Source organism: Mchenga conophoros, linkage group LG19 (assembly GCF_057382185.1).
Source record: "Mchenga conophoros isolate Kocher_MC1m ecotype Shallow Benthic linkage group LG19, M_conophoros_male_GT1.1, whole genome shotgun sequence".
In the NCBI taxonomy this organism is placed as follows: Eukaryota; Metazoa; Chordata; class Actinopteri; order Cichliformes; family Cichlidae; genus Mchenga; species Mchenga conophoros.
In genome coordinates, this window is record NC_140544.1 from 11318201 (window position 1) to 11341177 (window position 22977).

The 22977-nt window shown below is 43.4% G+C and overlaps 1 protein-coding gene and 1 long non-coding RNA gene across 2 annotated transcripts; one reads left to right on the forward strand and one right to left on the reverse strand.

Moving 5' to 3' along the window:
• Positions 1-1499: 1499 nt before the first annotated feature.
• LOC146551800 (uncharacterized) lies at positions 1500-14804 on the reverse strand. The gene is made up of 3 exons (XR_014890066.1): positions 14667-14804; positions 1973-2027; positions 1500-1550 (listed from the first exon to the last, which is right to left on the reverse strand). It is a non-coding gene; the product is annotated as an uncharacterized LOC146551800 (long non-coding RNA).
• A 128-nt stretch (positions 14805-14932) lies between these two features.
• Positions 14933-22977, forward strand: erich1 (glutamate rich 1). Its single transcript, XM_085257809.1, has 6 exons — positions 14933-15578; positions 16170-16310; positions 16391-16537; positions 20358-20741; positions 21162-21359; positions 22736-22977. The coding sequence occupies exons 1-6, from the start codon at positions 15560-15562 to the stop codon at positions 22870-22872; spliced, it is 1026 nt and encodes a 341-aa protein (XP_085113935.1). The 5' UTR covers positions 14933-15559; the 3' UTR covers positions 22873-22977.

Below are 22977 nucleotides of genomic sequence, written 5' to 3' on the forward strand. Positions count from 1 at the left end.
AACTTCCTTATCTGCTTAAGTGCAGATAATCTTGTCTATATGGACCATCAAACATTAATTTCACGCTGCAACAAATCACTCACAGCGATCAGCTATAATTCAGGCCATCAGCTGAAACTTGTACGTTGCCAGGTCTCTCTTTCCCCAAGGTTGCTGTGCCCTCGCTCTACTCTTAAGCACATGTGTCCCACCCAGTGTTGGTCAAGTTACTTGAAAAAAAGTAATCAGTAACTAATTACTGATTACTTCCCCCAAAAAGTAATCCCGTTACTTTACTGATTACTTATTTTCAAAAGTAATTAATTACTTAGTTACTTTTTAAAAACATGATTTACAACCTGAATAGGTGATAAAGTGATAGATCTCTCAGCCCAATTCTACTTTTTTTACATAATCCATCATACAAAATGTAATCAAATGGAAAAGTCTCCTTTTAAAACTTGTTTTATTAGTTTTAATCTTTTAACTTTATGCATCAAGCAAAATTTTAATTATATGCAACATTCTCTGACTGGAAGAAATTTGTTTAATATTTAAACTTATTTTCTGCACATTCCAGCACATAAATTTTATTTTTTTGTGTGTGTGTTTACACTCAGTCTTTCAAATAGATGCAAGTAAAACACAGCAGAAAATAAATAAAGTCAAAGACTCAGCGGTCCTTTTGCTCTATTTTCACCTGTAAAGCAGGAGTGAGGTAGGCGGAGGTTTACCCTGGTGCAGGTGTGCCGCAGCGGTCAGTGGAAGGATACGGCAGTTTCTCTGTGAATTTCCCATTACATAATAAAGTATTCTGATTCTGATTACGTGGTAGCGCACTCGGAGCTTGCTTGGAAGTTTTGGGGTTTTTGTCGCTGTAAAAAGAAGTTTTCTTCCCACGCACAACGCACGCTAATGTTTTTGTCACTTTTTATGGAATCAGACTTAAAGTAAGGTCAGTACTTCCACACTTTAAACGCTGCACGCTCATACTCTCTCCCGTACTCGATATATGATCCACTGTTGATCTGCACACAGCTGTTGTCACGAACGTCACACTTGCTTACCTCACTGTCATGAGACATTCTTGCAAAAAAAAAAAAAAAAAAAAAAAAAAAAAAAAAAAAAAATCACGGTTTTAGTAACGCAGCGTTCCTACGGGAAAGTAACGGTAATCTAATTACCGTTTTTGCAATAGTAATCCCTTACTTTACTCGTTACTCGAAAAAAGTAATCGGATTACAGTAACGCGTTACTGCCCATCTCTGGTCCCACCTTGAAAAGTCGGGCAGGTAGCTTTTGAGCCATGTGTCAGACAAACAGAAGGTACAAAGTGCATAACAGCAGAGGGAGTTGATGTTAACGTGTCAAAATGTCCACGGCGCTGATAAATTCACATCAGAGTAGCACTAACGAGCTTTTGTTAGTGGGATGCATGTGCATGCAGTCTCGGTGCAGTCGAAGGAAAAAACGCACACAGAGGTAGAAGAAAAGTCATTATTGTGAAAGCTGCGGCCAGGTACCTGAGTATATCTCCCTGCTCTTCAATTTCATCAGCAACCTCTTCACACCTGCAACGATGTGAAGAAGCCCATCACCATCACACGTTCCAACAACTGCTCCCCCAACTTTTCCCTTCCCTCAGGCATGTAGGTAGAGAAAGTTAATACACACAGAGAACCCCATCAGATCTGACACATGTTAATGTTGCTAGGGGTAGCAGTGAGGTGGGAAAAGAATAATTTTATGTAAGAAGGATAAAGTGAGCAGTTTGTGGCCAAACAGTGAGGTCAGGGCAGGTCAACACTATGTGAGAAACATGGTCAGCTCCGAGATGTAGAGCACGCAGACAAATATGACCCCCCCACTGAGTCGCCATTCCCCGGGATCACAGCCTGCTCATTACTCTCACAGACTGGCTCTCGCTTTCCATCTCAGCACTGTGTGTGAGTGGTGTCATTAGTGGAGAGGGGGACATCTGTTAGGTCCTTACCTGCGTTCCTGTCTGGTAAGATACAGCAATGCTTCTGCAGTATGCCTGGCAACACCTTCCAGGAAACAACAGAAGAAGAGCAGAAGAGATGGAAAAACGTTAATATCACAACAGCTCAAAGCAGATAAACAACTCAGGGCTCAGCGGAAATGCACTGAGCCATGCTGAGACCCACAATTACAGAGAAGCAACAGATACCCATTTCTCACATCATTAGCATCAAAAGGAGCAGCTCCCACCTTTATCTGCAACCTTTCTTCTGCAAACTGTGGGAGGTTCATTTTAAGCTCTGAGTCAACAGTGGAGGTGCAGAAACATTAAGGTAAAGAGTGGCAGTGGGATCGGTGAATCCGACACAAATAGGAGCTCTGCTCCATCGACGTCTGTTCCACAAAGTTTTAGCAGCCATTGCTATACAACAGCCAATTATTAGATTGCTCCAAAGCCTGAGGCTGTTATCTAATCAATAATTTATGCCAACAATCTATTCTGTGAGGATTCACCACAAATTTAATCGATTCAGATTTTATCTGAACTTCGAATGTTTTGCTATCATCTCCCGTCCTCTGTCAGTGACCGTTTTGTTCTTGGGAAACGCTGCTGAATCATTTGTGTGCAGACCTGAAAAATCACTGGGTTTTGTAATGATAACAGCTTTGTTCAGCTGCGACACTGAATATCATTACAGGCATTATTATTGCATGATTTCTATCTGGAAAAAAAGCTCTTGGAATGTAAACAAAACCTGAGATTCGGCGGTGACTCAGCAGGTCCCATCAGTCTCTTTTTGTCTTTGCATCTGACTGACAGGCTGATTGTTACCTGAAATGGCTTTAACAGGCGACAGGCCTCTTCTTTATTTCTTCAGCTCCATTTTTTCCTTGTCATTATGTTAACATCCCTTTACATTTGCGCTCACTCGTTATCTCGGGCTGCTCTGTCTCGCAGAGTTATTTCACTCTGCTTTGGGACTGAACAAGCCAGATCAGATAAATGTTCTTTTTAATTAAATGGGGGAGCATATATAAAGGTACTTGAAGAAAAGCGAGAAAAGCCTGAAAAATAAAAACGAACCCTTCTAGCTCATCTGTAGGAGACATTGAATGAGCTAGCAAGAAGACACTACATCATCCATCCAAGAGCAGGGCAGCAGACATACTCTTATCTTGGAAACTCACTTACTGCTAGCAGAGCAAAGGTAGGCATGTCCTAATTATCTGCATCATTAAAAACACTTAATTTTGGATTTTCATTCAAAAACATTACTTTCTGAAATAACCTGAACATGTATCTCCAAAAATAAACATTTCCAGTCCACCAACACCAAAATTACTGTCATGTTCAGCGATTCTTCACACAAATTATTTAGAAACAGAAAAATGAACAGTTAACATGTGAGAACTGAGGTTTACATACAGTAGGCAGAATAAGTATTGAACACCAATTTTCTAAGGAAATATATTTCTAAAGGTGCTGTTATCATGAAACTGAATGTCAGTAACAACTCGACCAGTCCACACAAGAAAAGAAACCAAACCACAGATAAAAATAAGAAATGGCACAGGGGGAAAGTGCTGAACACAAGAGGAAAGGGACATCATGAATTCTTTGAGCTGTTAGAACACAATCCTGCCACTTAGTGCAAATGACTATAATCTGGTTCAGTCCTTAAAACAGGTGTTTCATTACCAAAAAACATCCCACGATGGGTAAAACCACTGAACTCTCTCAAGACCTTTGCAACTTTATTGGTAAAAAGCATACTGATGGCACCGATTACTGGTTTCTAAACTACTGAGCACTGCTGGAGCCATAATCTGGAAGTGGAAAGAACATCATTTCCCCTTAAACCGACCACGAGCAGCAACTCCCCGCAAGATTTCAAACAGAGTGAAAAGAATGATCAAGAGAGTCCAGGAGCCGGGGAGCACCTGTGGCTACAGAAAGACCTCAGTCGGCAGGTACAATTATTTCAAAGTAAAAAAAACAAAAGAAGTAACACACTCAGCCACCATGCCTGTACGCACACTCACTACACAAGACTCCACTGCTGAAAGTAAAGCATATGTTTAAAGTTTGCTGAACAACATTTAGACATGCCTGAGAGTTTAGTCTGGTCAGATGAGACCACAACTGAACATTTAGATGCAAAATGTTTGAAGGTGAAAGGGCGCTGAATACCACCCCAAAACACCAGCAGGAAAGCTTGGAGGTGGGAACATCATGGTGAGGGGCTGTTTTCCAGCATACAGCACTGACACGCTGCGTATAATTGAAGGAAGGATGAATGGAAAAATGTACGGAGACTAAAAATCTGCTTCCATCTAACAGGATGATGAAGATGAAACGAGCGTGGATGTTTCAGCGAGACAGTGATCCCAAACACAGCCGAGGAAACTCTGGTTTCAGAAAAATGAAAATAAAGCTGCTGAAATGGCCGAGCCGATCACCTGAACTGACTCCAACTGAGAATCCATGGAGAACTGCAGCAACCTGCAGACTTTGTGGAAGAACGAGCCAAAAATCACAGCTGAGCTGAATGTGTGTGACTCGTTACTCCTTACAGGAGGGGAAGCTGGTATGACCAACAAAGCCTTTTGTGCAAACACATAACTTCATTCATGGACATCTATGGTTTGATTTTTTTCTATGGGTGTGGATTAGATGGGTTGTTACAGACATCCGGTGAGAATTTAACGTCAACATCAGCTTTAGAAATATATTTACTTTGAAAATTGGTGAGTTGTTCAGATAGTACTTTACCCGTTGTAGATGATGGATGAGGAATGATTCATCAAAGAACTATGACAGGACTATAAACACACATGGTAATTAGGGAGATGGGAAACACTAGGGAATGCAGCTGCAACTAATCAGACAATGGAAGCAAATCCAAACCCAACAGACACAAGAGGGACAATGCACAGGAAACACCGGGAGGCTGGGTAAACTGGAAGAATACAATAAACACAACAGTACGTGAAATGACAAAATAACTGAGAACCCAACAAAAAATGGAAGATCTAAAAGACCAGATACAAATAATAATGCCGTCAAATAAAGCATAAGAACCTACAGAAGCACTACGAAAAATAACAAGAACTGAATAACCTGGAAACGAAATACTGGCAAACCAGGGATGACCTACAAACTGTGGACTTACAAACTGCTCATGACAGTTATTTTACTGTGTACATGCAACTGTAGTTTGTCCTGCTGAACATATAATCTGCTCAGTCTGAAGTCTCCGTAATCGAGGTTCTGCACGTAAAAGTGGGAAAGAAAGTTCAGATATAAATGGATAGCTCTGCAGAGATTATGACAGAATTATTGGTTTGCATTACCCAAAACAGCTGCATGATGCACAGATTTAACTAATGCTGGGAGCTGGCTGCCTGGCAGAGACTCGCTCTGGAGGAGGGTGGAAAACAAGCTGTCAGGGACACTCTTGGTACTCGCTTCTCATTTACGCTTTAAAAGGATTGGAGTCGGGAAACAAGTCATCGAATTTCACAAACCAAAACGCGTTAGGCATCTGTTTGTTTGTCTTTTTAAGCTTGTGTTGAGATGAACGCAAGAGAGGATTTATGTTCTGTGTTTTAGGAAGACAGATTTACACACAGCAGAACAATCCCACGGACACGTGTAACTGGGGCAGCTGCAAAAAACACACGATCGATAATCAAGTTTCGTAAAGCAGACTTGCTTTCTAACGTACAAACATTTGACTAGCCGGTCTGAATTCATGCCAGCGCCAAACATACATTATAAAAATAACCTTAATTAGATAAAAGCCAGGTAATTATAATCACGTGTTACATCAATTATTTCATTTGTTTTACAGCTTGCTTCAGTCAGAGGAAAGACGCTGTCCTCAAGACTAAAGGCCTAATCCTGTGCATGAGTCCTCAGTCCCCACTGAGACATAAAAAGCCTCAATTGGCTCAGTTTTTATAACAACCAGCTCTGTGGAGATGATTTAAGCTCTAAAATCAGTCGATGCTTTCACTTGATCATTTTTTTTCATAAAATCATCTAAAACTCCACGAGATAATCAGGTTATAATAACAGAAAAGAGTGAATTTATAGACAGTAGAAATCCTTCTTACAGAAACACACTGTGCATCTGTTCGTTTTGGGAGGTTTTTCTTTGGTGTGTCTGTTTGTTTTCATGTCTGCATGATGGGAAAAACAGAGCTTCTCTTTAAACCTCAAGCTTGTTGATTTAAATATAGTTTCACGTCTAGGACAAAGCAGACACAGAGCTACGTGCCTCCTCTTACAAAGGCATACTTTACAGTGTTAAAGCACTGATGAGACAGTGGCAGAAGAAGAGAGAAATAACCAAATGCATGCTCATTAACTGAGATGAACAATCAAGTAGACCAACTCAGGTGAGTCACTCACCACCCAGCATCCGTGGAGAAACGTTCTTCTTTGATATCAGCTCTCTGTGAATGACCCCAGGACTTAAAAGTACCGTCATTTATCTGGGAGATTGTTTTGTCTGATGCTGATGGAGCCTACGTCATGAGAACAGAGGATGTGAACTAGCTTTCATAATTGACTAAAAGTATAGTTATGAAATCAGAAAAGTTGGCCTAAACAAGTCTTAATCTAGCCTGTGACCTGGATGACTCAGAACCTGCACAGACAAAAACAAGTCTGAGCTTTACTGCTGAACTTCTACTTTTCTCCTCCACACTGGGAGCCGTGTACCCTACAACCTGTCAGCTCACAGCGGCTGAACCGGGCTGGTGTACGTGCCTCCAAACAGGTCAGGCTCCAGCGCACCACTGTCATTTCATTCTTCTGCTCGTGATCTGAGGCTGACCATGTCAAAGAGCACTGAACTACTCTTAACCTAATGCTGCAAGACTCACTACCTTTAGTACAGGCAGTTATCACAAGTGGCAGTATATAACAAAAAATCTTGCCGCCTGCTGCTGAGGGACAGAGTGCAACCCATGGCGAGCTAATGGAGATCTGAGCAGATAGACGGGAAGCAGACTCACTCCAGCCCATTTCAAAGCGCTGCCTGAACACTGTCTGCTCGCTTTCCATCTGGTTAAATGCAGCGGTGCACAGGCTGAGCAGATGATAAGGTCTGCACCTCCCAGCAGTGGCTTTTAGGACACACACAAACATGCAGCATATTTAAGACTCCTTCCAGTGTAATGAAGTCCAAGTAAACAACACAAAGTCAGGTCACAGAGCTGAATCAACAGCAGTTTCAGCAGAAACGATTCGTTTTATAGCAATAGTTTTATTAGAGGAGAGTGCGGCTGTTTGAACAAAGTATGAAAGTAGCTTCATTCTGCTGATGTTTTTTATCACTGGTGGTAGGATACATCAGATTTCATTATACATAAATAAAACATAATTGTCCCCTTGTTGAGCTAGTAATAATTCTTATTATATTATAATAATATATCTATTTATTACTACTACTATTATTATTATTATCTATTTGTTGTTATTATATGTTTAAGACAGGATTTACCACGGTTCAGAATATCTCTGCTTGTTTGCCCACAAACTCGTCCTACACCATCAGGAGCTGAGCTACCAAACTGGGCACACAGGTGCATCGTCTGCCTCTGACGGTTCTTATCTATAGCAGACATTATTACATCATCATTATGCCTAACAGCCACCTCCCTCTTCAGCTGCTCCCTTAAGGGGTCGCCACAGTGGATCACCTGCTTCCATCTCACACTATCTCTGGCACACCAACACTCTGCATGTCCTCCATCAACACATCCATGAATCTTCTCCGAGGACTTCCTCTTCTCCACCTGTCTTGCAGCTCCATGTTTAATATCTCCACCAACCCTCCTCTGCATGTGTCCAACAATCACCTTCCAACAAGCTAAAATGACCTTTGAATTAAGCATGACATCATCATGTTGCCTAGCAACCACCTAACAAATGGCCATGTCCACGTTATGTTAATTCATGTATTCAGCAGGTTACTTAGTCACTTCTATCCACACAAGCCTGATATGGTATAAACTGTAAATATTATAGTTAAAAGCTCCCTGTGATCACATCAGTAGATATCACATGAATCATATCATACACTCAGATATTTCAGCTAAATTAACAATAAAGCACTGTTACAGCAAAGCGACCTTCACTTTGCTTCTTCAGGGTGAAGTTAGTGGCACCAGAGAGGAAAACATGTAAATGAAAAGTAAAAGGCGGGGCCAGAAAAACAGGCACCAACTGCAGGGATGTGTTTGCAGGGTCAGATGAAGGACAAAGCTTTATATAGATATATAAAACAGGCTTTGATACTTTTACGTGAAATGTAAATAAGTCGGTATACAAGAGCAGATGTATGGCAAAGACTTCTGATGGAAAAGCACAGAGTCAGCCTGTGCGTGTCAGAAAGCCCGACAGAAAGACGCCATCCGAAATATCATAAAACTAGTCTGACAAAAAAAGATTATAGCTTTGCTTCTGCTTACTTTAAATCCAGCTTAACTTACATGAGATGTTTCTTTTACTTTACACTATAAATTTCACTGTAAACATCAGACTAAACTTTTCTTAGCATTAAGTTATCATTTAAGCACCGAGCACCTGGAGAACAACTCTCCAGAGGTGAAAACAACACGATGCACAGTAATCACGGCATGAATTGTCAGGTGTTGCTGTGTGCAGGCAGGAATAGGACCCAAGGTGCAGACACTCGGAGGGAGAACTTGAACTCAAAACAGCTTTAATGCTAAACTAAAAAGTAACATAACTGGAAATATCAAAATAAACTTACACCAGAAGACTGACAGAACACACAGCTAGATAAACGGTAGATCACAACACAGACACAGAGAAACACAGGGCTTAAATACACAGAGGGAGCAAGCAGGGAATGGGTAACAGGAGGGAAACACAGCTGGGGCAAATCAGGCCTAACGAGACAAGGGGAAGCAAAACCAGATACATTAACATTAGACATGGACCTTCAAAATAAAACAGGAAACATAACACAGACTGAACTAAAGACACAGAGGCTGTATCCCAATTCAGGGTCTGCTGCCTTAAAGTACGCATTTCAAGGCCGATTACGTCACAGCGGCGCGCCGAAGGCTGTCCCAATTCAAAGGCTGCTCGAAATGCGGCCCTGAAATGCGTCCTTCATTTCCCTGAATTTTAAGGCTGTGGCAGTGTAGACTTCGTAGCCCAACATATCCCAGAATGCATAGCGCGGCGATGGGTGTGGATAAATTTGCTGAAAAAAAACGGCGGATGAGGGGCGCCCGAAGAGTAAACTTTAAGTAAGTACTGAATATTATGTCACTTATTTATGTGCAAATGTGTAATAACGAAGACCATTAAAACATTACTGTTGGCCACATGTCGGCAAAATTATGTGACATTAGTGACGTTTGTACGAACTTGGTTTTAGAGCCTTTACTTTAAAATATACGCCGTTCAATAGCTGAGCTTAATCTTACAGAGAATGATCAAAGATCATGTAGAAACAAACAAACAAATGAACAAAAGATTTTCTCCTTCATTTCTGTCAAACAAAGCTGTATGACACGTTTCCAGCTGTTAGTATCATGGTTGCTAGGCAACCTGGGCAGCGCAACGGAGACTAGACCGTTCCATTTCACAAGCCTCGCACTTCCGGCCTTAGCGGTCTTTGAGTACGCGGCCCTTGAGGATCGTTGAGCCTGCGTACTTTAAGGCTGCAGACCCTGAATTGGGATACAGCCAGACTCACATGCAGGCACTTCAACAGAGGGAACAAAGACATGGGACCAGGGCAGACAGACACTGACTGGACACGGGGATATAGCAACTAAGGATAACACAGAGACATAAGGCAAGGCAAGGCAAGGTAAGTTTATTTGTATAGCACAATTCAACAACAAGGTGATTCAAAGTGCTTTACAGAGACATTAGAAACAAGAACAAATAAAAAGCATGATTTAAAATTGATTAAAACAAGCAAATAAACTAACTAACTAATTAATAAACAAACAAACAACAGTATATAAAATCAAAACAGATAAAATCAGAGATAAAATCAGTAGTTAAATGTAAGTTTTGAAATTTAAGCTTAAAGTGTGGATTTGGTGCTTTATTCAAATGCACCTCACCTGTCTGAGAACAGGTGAGTCTTCAACCTGGATTTAAATAAACTGAGTGTTTCAGCTGATCTGAGGCTTTCTGGGAGTTTGTTCCAGATATAAGGAGCATAAAAGCTGAATGCAGCTTCTCCGTGTCTGGTTCTGACTCTGGGAACTGAGAAAAAACCGGATCCAGGTGACCTGAGGGATCTGGATGGTTCATACTGGGTCAGGAGGTCATTGATGTATTTTGGTCCTAAACCATTCAGAGCTTTATAGGCCAGCATCAGAACTTTAAAGTCTATCCTCTGACGGACAGGCAGCCAGTGTAAAGACCTCAGAGCTGGACTGATGTGGTCCACTTTTTTGGTCTTAGTGAGGACTCGAGCAGCAGAGTTCTGAATGAGCTGTAGTTGTCTGACTGATTTTTTAGGTAGACCTGTAAAGATGCTGTTACAGTAATCAAGCCTACTAAAGATGAATGCATGGACTAGTTTTTCCAGGTCCTGTTGAGACATCAGATCTTTTATCCTTGATATATTCTTGAGGTGATAGTAAGCTGACTTTGTTATTGTCTTAATGTGTTTTTCTAAGTTTAGGTCTGCATCCATCACTACACCCAAATTTCTCGCCTGGTTTGTGGTTTTTAGATGTATAGATTGAAGTTCTCTGGTGACCTGTAATCGTTTTTCTTTGGCGCCAAAGACTATTACCTCAGTTTTGTTTTTGTTTAGCTGGAGAAAATTGTGGCACAACCAGTCATTGATTTCCTCAATGCATTTACCAAGAGCCTGTACAGGGCCTCGGTCTCCTGGTGACATTGTGATATATATTTGTGTGTCATCTGCATAGCTGTGATAGTTTATTTTGTTGTTGTTTATAATCTGTGCCAGTGGGAGCATGTAGACGTTAAACAGAAGGGGTCCCAAGATGGAACCATAAGACATAACTCTAACGAAGAAACCAAAGAATAGAAATGATAAATAATACAATAAACTCAAAACCCTGGGTAAACGACCCAGGCATCCTAACATGAATAGCCTACAGCATCCACTGCTCCTCTGTCTCGCTCTGTCTGCAGACCTGCGTTTGGAGTATTTGCAGCAAAGCAACTTAAAAAGAAAATCTGAGCAGCCCGGGTTTAGAAACATATCCTAACAGCTTCACCACACGAAACTTTTTCTGGCTCTTAATCAAAATCCTTAAACTTTGTCCCAGTTAAAACTCGCTCTGCCTTGATTGTCCTTCATTAAGGTCGGGTGCTTTTTTTGCAGCTGATATATTCAAGTTCACTGCTCGGTGAAAAAAGGCCCGATAAAGATTTGGTTGTAAAGAGCTTTGGCCAGCTGTAATGGTTCCACACTCCACAGGCGAGACCAGTTGAAATGGGATGGTGTGATGCTCTTGCATTACTGTGAGATTTTATATTATGACAGAGTGTTAACACAAGAGGTCTTTGAGGACATATTTATAATTCCATTTAGAGCATGAGATGATTTACCTTTGTCTCTAGTCAAAGAGTTTCAAAGGCGCACAGCTGACAAGAGACACAGCCGCTCGACTCTCTGCTCGGCAAACTCTCAAAGGACAACCTTTAGAAATCGTCATCAGTGCTGATATCAAACTATTTCTATTTACCGCTAGAGAGAAAAGGTCACTCAGGACACCGGCTCGCCATGCCTGAGGGCTACGCATCGGTACAGTAGCACTGGGAGAATTCAGGGACGCCCGTCTGTACGCGTTATCCCACCACAGCACAAAGGTGATTAAATGACTGCGGCTGCTTTGCAGGTATGCACAGATATCCCCAGACACAAAGGACTCACACACACAAACACACACACACTTGGATCTCATGCCTCATGTTTTATATTCATAAAGCAGCGTCTCATCCATCCCCTGCACTCACTCTGCATCCCTCTACTCAAGCCAAAACTATTACAGGTTCATTCACAAAATGATCTGAGGTATAAAAACTGAGGCAAACACATGGAAAGAAGTTGGATTTGTGTGCACGGGCTGGTAAGAGAAAGTCTTAAAGTGAGAGAAAATGCTGGGACATGCAGGGGGAAGCGGAAACACATCCGTCACAGAGAGCGGATGAATAAGAAAAGAACCTCCTGAATGTTTCAACGTTTACTTTCAGTCACACTGGTCTACATTCATCGCTGCTCTTCTGCCTCTGCGTTCACCAAAATGACATCACTGCATGCAGAAATGCAACGTCTGAAGTTTGTGCTGCATCTTCAAATAGATTATGAGAGCCTTATCGTGTCACTGCCAAGGAGCCAAAGTCCACACGAGCCACTCTTTTGTGTGGGCGCAGAAGCGGGTGCACGCTTGTGCATGCAAGAAAAACAAGAAAAAGCGACCTTCAATTTTCAAAGTGCTTCTGGGAGGAAAACAGTATCAGTTTCCAATTGCTTTTTTAAAAAATGCAGGCAGTGGATTTTAATTAGGCACCCTCCTTTTTAAGTGAAGAAATTGCCTGTTAGGATGAGTAAAGATTTCTCAGTGAATCATCGAGCTCTGATTGAAGGGCTGAATTGTCGCCGGGGAAAGCAGAGGTGGCGGTGTGAATGGGGTAAAAGGTGGGGAAGTGACATGTCATTTTTCACTCCAGGCCTTACAGTGGCGACCTTACATTTCTCATCTGCCACCAGCCAGGACGGACAGGTAGGACAGACGAATTATGGTTATGGTTAGATACTGCGATCCACATGCAAATCTGCACACAAACAGATACTGACACTTGCATTTCATGCAGTTAGTTTGGTGTCACACCGCTTGCTATTTTCAATGAGAGAACACGGGGCGGTTTGCAAAGACCCCACATAAAACATTCAAAAATCACATTTTCCACATATGGCCTGCTATACTATGCAATGCACAGACCTTCAGCTCTTTATCTTACACATCAGTGTCTCACCCAAGAAGCTGTGTCACTGAAGGAAGACTAGCTGACCGCTCACATCCTGGCCACTCCCTGTTCGAACTGTTGCCCTCAGGCAGACGGTACAGGGCAATCAGAGCAAGGACTAATAGACTCAAACACAGCTGTTATCCAACTGCAATAACACATCTGAATACTACAAAAAAATGTCCATCACGCCACTCTTGTGTTAATCTATGCACGGTCTGAAGCATGTGTGTGGGAATGTATGTGAATGTTTTACTGTTATATCTTATTAGTATTTTAAGTATTCTATCTATTTTATTTATTGAATTTTATTGTTTTATTTATATTTTGATATTGCTAGGGATGATGCAATGATCGGGGACCATTCTTAATTTCGTTGTTCTCATGACAATGACAATAAAGTTTCTGATTCTGATTCTGATTCTGATACTGTCTAAAAATAAGTGCTTTTGTATTATTGAGCAGGACAGGAGCGCAGCATCGAAGAGTATCCTGGTAAAACTTTTAGCCACTTGTGCGAACAGCAGTGACTCCATTGAGCTTCTGAAGCATTCCAATGAACATGGTCCCCTATTTTTAGCACCTCTGTGATTATGATGTCTGACTATGTGAGCGCTGGCAGCCAGCACTTTGTCACTCACAGCGCGTGCTGAGTAGTCTGCATTTGCTATGGATTCAGCAGCAGTGTCGAAGCGGGCGTCCTATACAACTTTCCTTCTTTTTGTGCTGCTCAGTCAGTGGAATCTGTCAGAGCTAAGACGTCAATACTTGCGGCTGCACTGAGTCTTAAACAACATCATTTGTCAATGTACACCGAGAGTGATGACAAGCTTCTTTTTTTGCACAAACATGCAGTTAGCAAGTTCTTTTTTCAGCATGGCCAGCGCTGTTAGAGGATGACTGCTACACCACGAGCAGCCTGCAAATCTTACTACTTGTTCATTAAGAGGGCTTGCAGGAGGTGTTTATGTGCTATTCAGTGTGTTGTTCACTGCAAGGAATTATGCAACATGTTTACCTAAATCAGCATAATTTACTACAGAGTAAACTCATCCATTGGCTCGTTTTTTGCAAGCTTTTTGGAGCTTCACTATCATTCAGGGTTGCCAGTGTCGGGCTTTGGCTCTGTCAGACACAGTCAGTGAAGCTCATCCACCCACAGAGATGGCAGTCAGCATGGCACATACAGTACTACGTGACAGTGCACAAAAGGAGGAGTCTGGCTGAGATCAAACCTGACACAATATCTCTTTGAGAAGTTATCCTAAGCTTTTCTTGCCTGAAGTGCTCTTCGTGCAAGCCTCCTCAGGGATAAATGCAAGTGGAATGACATGCGAGAGCTATAGCAGAGGAGCAGTGATCAGATTCCACATGCAAAGCATGCAGAAATCATATTATACTTGGGCAACTGTAATCAGTGGTCATGATTAAGCAAACCAGCACTGTGACACTTAATATACTTTAAAAATAAGAAGAAGAAAGAAAGCCAGCCGCTTAAAAGTCCCACACTTCTAAGAAAACCTTGCTACTGAACTGCTCACACACACACACCTATTTGTCATCACTGCATACATTTTCCCATTTACTGTAAGATGACTGTATGCCACGTTTGAATGCTGCACATTGTCACATTTCATGACTTCAATGTGTGCTGAAAGATTAAGAAAAGAGAGAGACAGGGAGGAAATACCTTTTTCAGAGCTGACATTCTAGGTGGATCCTCCTCCTGCAAAGCCCGTTCACATGCTGAGGTCCCAAGCCAAGTTTGATGGGTGCGCAAATCTGAACTCAGCCCGGTGCTGATGCTGAGCCATGAGGCGCCTGTTTAGTATTCTCATCTCGCCTGCACCCCGTCCTACAGCTGGCTTGGTGTGCGCACGCCCAAGCTGCTGTTATCACAGCTTTCAAACGCAGGGGGCGCTGTAGCCCCTTGGAAAGAATAAAAGTGGACATTAAAAAAAAACCGTATGTTGCTCTGGTAGTATGATACACCTGCTCAGATAATTAATAATGGTTTTATAATAATCATTTTAGCTGGAGTCATTTTTAAGTTCGCTCTACAAATCCAGACCTTCTTGAGTCTTTTTCCTTGAAATACGCAAGGCTAATGAATATTACACTATAAACGAGGTTGATTCGTCTGCCGATGTGAAGAATAGATTCGAGTAATCCCGTAAATACATATCATTAAGTATATACAGAGAGTGTTTGTTTGTGAGGACTGCGTGCATTTTAAATTGGCCGGATTTTGAATAGAAGTTGGCGCAAAAGGAAGCGGAGTCTCTTGGTCGTCACAGTGCGCGTGTGGTAGCCGGTGAAGTGCGCGGTTCAGCAGTTTTGCGCATTACTCTGGGTTAGTGGGCTTTGCTGAAGAAGCTGGAGCTCTGTGGCGATGATACTGACAGATGAATATCTCTGATCTTTAAGTTGAGCGGGACGTGCGCGTCAAGCTAGCTCATTTAAAAAGCTGCTGTAGCATACTTGCTAGCTAACTCAGCTAGCTTGATAGCATAGTAACTTCCTAGCTGAGTGCAGAGTTGGAATTCATGTTTTCTTTGCTTCGACTGTGGTGGATGTTTGAATATGGCACATAGGAAAGAAGGTAAGCACCGCCAGAAATGACTCATCTCATACAAAAACACACACAGAGCTCGTAACTCTTTAGCTCGCTAAAGTACCCAAATAACGTAGCTAGCTAAATCTCGCGTTGGTTTCTGTGTTGTAAACAAAAGCACGTGCTCCTCTGTCAAGCCCTAAAATCACTCCTTGACTTTGGTAGACGTACCCGAGAAGACAGGAGGTTTTGTTTTTTGGTGATTCATATTTGATCAGCTTTTATTAGTTTTTATGTGGTCACGATCGTGTGGACATCTCAGTCCTCTATGTTCTGAATAAATGTACTCACTGACATTTCCTTCTTGTTTTGATGGTTTAGGAAAATGACAAAGACTAAAACTAAAGACTGGCAGTGTACTCTAAGTTTATCTTAACTGTTTGGCATCACAATAAGTTTGTAAACACAGTGTTCATTGTTAGGCTGTGTTATTGCAGTCACAAACAGCATGAACATCACCTGTTTCAGTTTTCAAAGTCAGCGGGTTACATCCTGTTTTCATGCTTCATTCCCACATGGACTAGATCACATGTAGCCTGAATATGCGTAGTTAACACAGCTTGTCTTTGTGTCACTCAGTATTCCAGTCAAAAGTTCTCCAGAAGCTTTACCCTGCCATCCAAGAAGTGGTGACGGAACAGAGCCCACCACATATTGTAGAAGCTCTAGGCAAAAAGAAACATCTGAAAAGCAAAGCTCCTGGAGAGGACACGGCCTCGGGTAAAGTCATGATAATTACTAACACGTTCCTCCCTCCTTTGTGTTTCAGTGCCTTACATTATTTGCCTTATGTGTCTCAGGAGATGCAGTGAAGAGACAGAGCGCAGCCAAACCAGGCAGGCGGATGTACACGGTCCTTCCTCCTCCTGCAGACTATGATATACATTCAGAGGAATCGGTCTCACTACAGCAGCTAAAAAGCATAAATAGCGTGGAGGAACCAGCTGGTACGTCACCCATAATCTTACATTTATGGACTTGGCGCTGTGCACCATAAAGCTAGGAGAGATTTATCTCATGGGCCTCCTCCAGGTTGGCGCTCTGTAGTAATAAAGTTACTCTTTCTGATTGTCTCTGCCACTGTTGTTGGGGAAACAGACAGTGAAAATCAGTCGTGTTCTTTAACTGAGGAGAACTTGTGCAGATGGTGAGTGAGCCTGGGTGGCTCTGTTTTCACTCCGATAGGCCGATTAAATGTGCTTGTCGGGGCAAACTTGCATAATTTATAAAGGAGATATTTAACTATTATTAATAACATGTTGGAGGCTGAGTTGTGAGCTGATTTATGCCGAGCTAAAATCTTCTTGACCTGCGACGAATCGAGCTGTCTGGCTCAAGGATGAGTCACATGCTCTGCATTTGATATGGATCATTTAAAGACTGTTTGTTTTATCTCCTCTCTCTATTGTCATGAAGTACCAAAGTGATGAGGCTGTAATAAAAGCGCCGGCTCGTTACACTCATCATCTTCTGTAACTCAGACCGTCGTTTAGCTGAAGAGCTTCTGCTTTACCTCAGTGAAAAAAGTGATTTGCTGGCTTACACAGACCATCGTCTGAGGGTGGCCGCTGGAATGACTGACAAGGTTAAGTTTGATTAATTGCACTCGTAAGTGTAGCAGTTCCTAATTGAACACATTTTCGATTTAGTGGGTAGCGAGCCTTCAAGGGAACTGCAACCCAGAGAGCTGTTTAAGGTCAACTAGAGTTTGGGTTCTGCGGAGGTTCATAAAGGCTTCAGTGTAATATTTTACAAAGAGGAGAGTTGATGTAGTTGATGTGGTGTAGAAAGAGAAAAGCTGTCCTAGTCTTGAATGAACAGATCTCTCTTCACATTCACGTTAGCTGCAAAATGTAGAACCGTATTTCTACATGTTTTGAGAAACGGACATCTATTTTAGTTCATCTGATTTTGGGTTTTCTTTGGATCCTCGAGAAAATCTTGTTTCTGAACAATCAAAAGGAAAGTTTATCGTAACCTGTTTTTTTTCTTTTAATTGCATCAAATTCTTGTTTTTTTAAAAGGTTCCTTCATGTAATGATCTGCTAGAGGGTGTGGGGGGGCCACAGCCCCGTCCTCCAGGGCATGAAGCAGGTATGGAGGAGATCAAAACTCCAGACATCCAGAGGCCCCCAGAACACAAGAGACCAAGGAAGACCAACAGAGGGGCAGCCGCACCACTGTCCCAGTAAGAGCTGAGGAGAGTCCCAGATGAGGGCTCACTCAGCAGCCGCGGAGCAGAAGCCAGGGGGAGTTGCAGTGACGCGCCCGTGAGCTCCGCCGGCAGCCAGCCGTGCCTGAGTGACCGAGCCCCAGGCCGAGAGGCCGGGGGCACCCCACCTCCGAAGTGGCCCGAGCGAGCCCCAGGCTCCAGGCCCCGATAAGCGGCCGCCAAGGAGTGAGCCGGTGTGTACCTGGACGCCCATCCCCGGACACAAAGAACCACCAACGCCCCGATGTCTGAGGGAGTCCGCCACTGGCAGGAGAAGTGGTGGTAGGGGGAGATAGGCCTCCAAACCTTGGAGGGCCTGAGATGTCCCCAGAGAGGTGGCGTCTGACACCCAACCTGACATATAGACACAGAAATACAGGCACACACAGACACAAACATCCATTCCCACCCTCATGCTCTCATATGCACTTACTCCACACTCAACCAACGTGGAGACAGACATAAAGAGACGCTGTACACACGATCACACTCCCCAAGCGTACTCTACAAACCGGGTCTAGGTACCCTTGCCCCTGGAGGGGGAACTGCACCCAGACCCAGGTGGTGTTACCCTTTTCCCTGCGGTGGGGGGAGGCAGACCGCCCCGACTCCGCAGCAGCAGGGAGGCCCAACACTCCAGACCGCAGTCGGACGGCCAACTCCTCCTCCTAGCCCCCCCGCTCCAGCAGGTCGCAGAGAACGGGGGTGAGAGAAGACTCCAAACCTCCCTCCACCCGCTCATTGTAGTGTTGATGCATGTGTGTTCTAAGGTGCATTTAAATCTTCTTCTTAAGCCAGTCACTTTCTGATTGGTTGACTGTCACAAACAGAGGTTTGAACAGCACATGGGTGGGGCTGCTATGCTCACAGACAGAGCAGTGTGCCTCCAAGCTTGGGTCCTCTACCACAGTGGTCCCCAACCCCTGGGCTGGTCCTTGAGTTGTTTGGTACCGGGCTGCGTAGTTGTGTGTCTTATTTTGAAAGAAATATTTACGCGTTACCATAGCGACCAGAGAGCATTAAGGGGCAGAGAGGAGGATGTTACTCTCAATGTTGTTGGCGCATTTCATTTTATTTAGTTGTATTTATCTGCGACACCTTAAAGGCCGGTCCGTGAAAATATTGTGTGACATTAAACCGCTCCGTGGCGCAAAAAAGGTTTGGGGCCGCTGCTCTACCAGAGGCCTGGGAGCTTGAGGGTCCTGCGCCGTATCTTTGCTGTTTCTAGGACTGTGCTCTTCTTGACAGAGATGTCCGATGTTGTTTCTGGGATCTGCTGGAGCTGCTCGCTGAGCTTGGGAGTCACCGCACCTAGTGCTCCGCATCCTATTCATGTAACCTCTTCCGCTGGGGTTACTTGCGTAGTAGCATCCCAACAACACCCTGTTTTTGTATCTTGCCCACCGATGCCTTCTTGTTCCAGTAGCTCACTTCTCGTCAGGGAGCCCTGGTTCCTCAACACCTGATGCAGACCTTGTTGATCTGGGCGGCGTCCGAGCCGGCCTGACTTCATCTGTCTCGCTCATGGCTGCAGTTGGCTGGCTTTTAAATATATTTATATAACAAAAAACATAATGACTTGAAGTAGTCTATCATTTCAATCTGTCACAAAATAATAATTTAAAATGTCTGTGAAGGTTCTCAGTTCCTTTGACAATAATTTAAAATGTTTCTAAATGTAAAAAAATGGATAAATGGAGTATTTGCATGTCTGATATGAGCAGTAGCTTCCTTGGTTTGTGTTTTCCTTGCACTATGTCGGTCAGTTCTGCACTGCCACTGTCACTTCTGCTGCTTTGTGTTCTGGCTCCAGTCCACTGCTCACAAACGGGTCGCTGAGAAGTCAGCGCGAGCTCGTTTCTTTGACCTCTCTGTGCTTCGTGGGTTTTTTAAGGAAAGGGGAGATGTGGCAAGCTAGAGAAGATCCAAGACTGCTGTTTGTGGACGGGTTCTCTTTTGAGGTTTAGTCATTCGGTAATGTGACAGCAGAGAGATTTTAGCAATGTGATAATTGCAAAAGAGAAAAGCTGAAAAATGGAAAGCCCAATGAAGCTGCTAAACTAAAGGATGATTTCCATAAGGTGGGAGGAATGTGTTAATGTTCTTTCACTGTAAAAGCTCGTGCATCACCTGAGCACTGTTCTGTTAAATGTTCCCTTTTATTTAATGGAACATCTCAAATTGCCGGGCTCAGAACGAGCGATGTTCGCACTTGCAGATTTGACCGTGTCTTTTCAATCAGAGGCCACACCAGATGATTTTGCTGATTGAACTGCAATCAGTGAAAAAGAGGGAACATCTAATTAGTGGAATTAGATTGTGCAGTGATTGGCTGAAAGGAAAGCAGCAGTCTCCCAGCTTTCACCATAATGGACGATGCCCACCTCCTGTTTTAGCCATTAGGCCCAGAGTGCAGGTGGATACACGATTCATACTTTAACAATGTGAACACAATCTGACCCTTTAAAATCCGATCTGTCCGGATCACGGGATCGTGAATCAGTTAAAGACTGTTTTTAAAACTAATGAAGAGTTTAATCTGTTGTTGCTTATAGAGGGGAACAACCACGAGAGCGACAAAGTGCTGGATGAAGAGCAAGAGGCAGAGGAACAACGGAGGAGGAGGAGGAAAAGGAAGAAGAAAGCAACCGTTTGTCAAGACTCTGGGAATGACGAGGCAACTCTAGGGAGCGAGTCCGGCACAGGTCAGAATCAGACGGCGGGGGATGAGGGGGCCGAGCGAATTAGCAGGAACAAGAAGCGAAAGCTGAAGAAGAAACGGCACAAACAGAAGCTGCTCTCCATGGGTCTGATGCCTCGGGCCGCTGCGCTGGAGTTCACGTATCAAAAAGATGGAGAGGAGGAGGAGGAAGACGAGAGGAGAGCAGCTGAGGTGTCAGACTTCCTCAGGACAACGATGGAAATGTATTTGTCAGATTGTAAGTAGGGACCACTTGTACTTGCCTTCTTGGATGAAGCTCATGTTCTCAGTATTACACCTTGTAGGCATTCCTAATGCTCACGGTGATTTTAGTTTCTAATGTTTTGTTTATTTGGATATATTTTGGATGCTAATGTGCAAAAAACCCTACACTGCATTGTTAAATGCCCATTACTGAGAAATGAACATGTTTTCAGTGAAAATGAAAGCCTTCCATACGTGTTAGAAAAGCACTAAAAATGAGAGAAACTAGTAAGTTATTTTTTAATGTAAATAAAGTTGAAGAGTCTTCTTTATATTTGGTCAGTGCATGAGTCACATTAAAGAAATAGGCATTTATTGGTCCTTTTGATGTTTTATAAAATGCTTAATTTGATGTTGAAGGCTTCTTTTTAACAGACCACTTGTCCCTCCTCAGCCTCGTCTCATGCTTCCACGATCCCTGACCTGTCTGCTACAGTGGACGGCCTTCTGGGCGCCATAGACAGCGGAAGCAAACCTAACTCAGTCCTGAAGCAGCTGTACAGTCTCAAGACACGTGTTCAGCAAACGGATACAGAAAAGCTAGAAAAAGCTCTGAAGGAGCTCTGCAGCAACTCCTCCTGCATGTCTGCAGGTCAGTAAAAATTCACAAATAAAGAGCTTTTTTCCTTTGAATGACAGGCCTGTGTTTATTGTTGTCTCGCTGGTTCATGCATCCACGCCTACAGTAGGCTCTTCTTGCTGGAACCTGCCCCGAGCGCTTCGTCGGGCCCGTCCCAGCAGGTTAACGCTCGCCTCCCAGTGTTAGGGGGCAAACGCCGATTAGGATTGTTTGCCGGTTACCTGCCCTGACTTGTCTCATTCAGCCTTCACCTGTGCGTACCTGCCCCTGACTTACTCGAGCTGACCGTGAGTAACGAACATGTTTTAACTCGCCTCGACACTCTCAACAGTCAAAATAGCTCCTACGTCCCCCGACGCGGTTTCATCTGCCGCTGGCTGCATAATAGGATCAGCAGGGACTTTTCTGCTGTCACGCGCACAAGTGCAGGCATGTGAGAATGAGACTGAGAGACGAGCCAGGGGATTCAGGCCAATGCCATGTCGGCGGCCACAGAGTGACGCTTGTCTGCCCCTTCCCGTAACCCTGACGACGCTGTGTAAAAACCAGTTTGCTAGAGTCCACCATAGATCCTGCCGTCCCCTCTCCATACAGCTGCTCCACAGCTGCCTGAAAGCTTTTCTAACCCCCCCGTACTCCCAGCTCTCTCATAATGAGTCATGCTTCAGTTCACTGTTTTTTATTTGCTGCCGTTTTTAATTCCGGCGTGCCAGCAGATCGTGTCGGCGCAGACGAGTTTTTGTCGCACGTTTGATTCGGCAGCTATGGGTCAATTCCACTCAGCTTATCTGAGTGTTGGAGGCAAAGGCCCCAGCCTTTCTGCTGCATCTCGCTTCACATTTATCAGTCCCCACAGTATGGAAATTTAAAATAATTAAACTTCTTAATAACATCCACCTTGTTCAGGGAGCATTTGGTATTTTAAAGTAACCTACATTCAGTGACTTGCAGGAGCTAATCCATGTGCATGCGTGCTTTTAAAGCCCCTCAGGTGAATTCACTAAAGCTCTCCTCACTCTGTCTACCCTTGTAGTGGCAATCAATTGGCTGCAGGAGCAGCTCTAAAGCAGATTTCCCTTAAGCATATTTTGCTGCACCCTGGAGTTTCTCACAAATGACATTGGATTGACTGCTCCGCCTTTTGTATTGTCCATTTTGCTTTCTGCAAAGGCTAAATATATTCTTCTAACAGTAGCGAGTAAAAGGAAAGAATTTGTCTTGTTAGGGGTTTGGATACGTACATGCAGGGGGAAGGAAGCAGATTTTGATGCATTATGCCAAAAATACACCAGCAAGTGAATCTCTTTTGTGAAAATACTGAGTGTTCCTGTGGTTTTGTGTTGTCAGCAGTAACTGAAATGTTTCGCTCTGTCTCCTTGTGTTTGTAGAGGAAACCACGGCAGTCGTTACACTCTTCCAATACTGGATCACAGACATTCTTCCCATGCAGGGAGACAAGAAGACTCGTGCTTTCTCCAACACACCCATGAGACTGCCAGTCGAACAGACGCAGAGACACTACTGAAGAATCATTTCTACCAAGAATTTTCTTTTTGCTCATACACAGCGTTTGTAAATGATGGACTTGCTTTCAATGCATGAAATGTTTTATTAAATTCTAAATATGTCA

Excerpts from the sequence above, each read along its gene's own strand:
- erich1 (XM_085257809.1), top strand. Across the intron at positions 20,742-21,161 it reads GGAAATGTATTTGTCAGATT|CCTCGTCTCATGCTTCCACG; the intron begins GTAAGTAGGGAC and ends GTCCCTCCTCAG. Across the intron at positions 21,360-22,735 it reads CTCCTCCTGCATGTCTGCAG|AGGAAACCACGGCAGTCGTT; the intron begins GTCAGTAAAAAT and ends TTGTGTTTGTAG.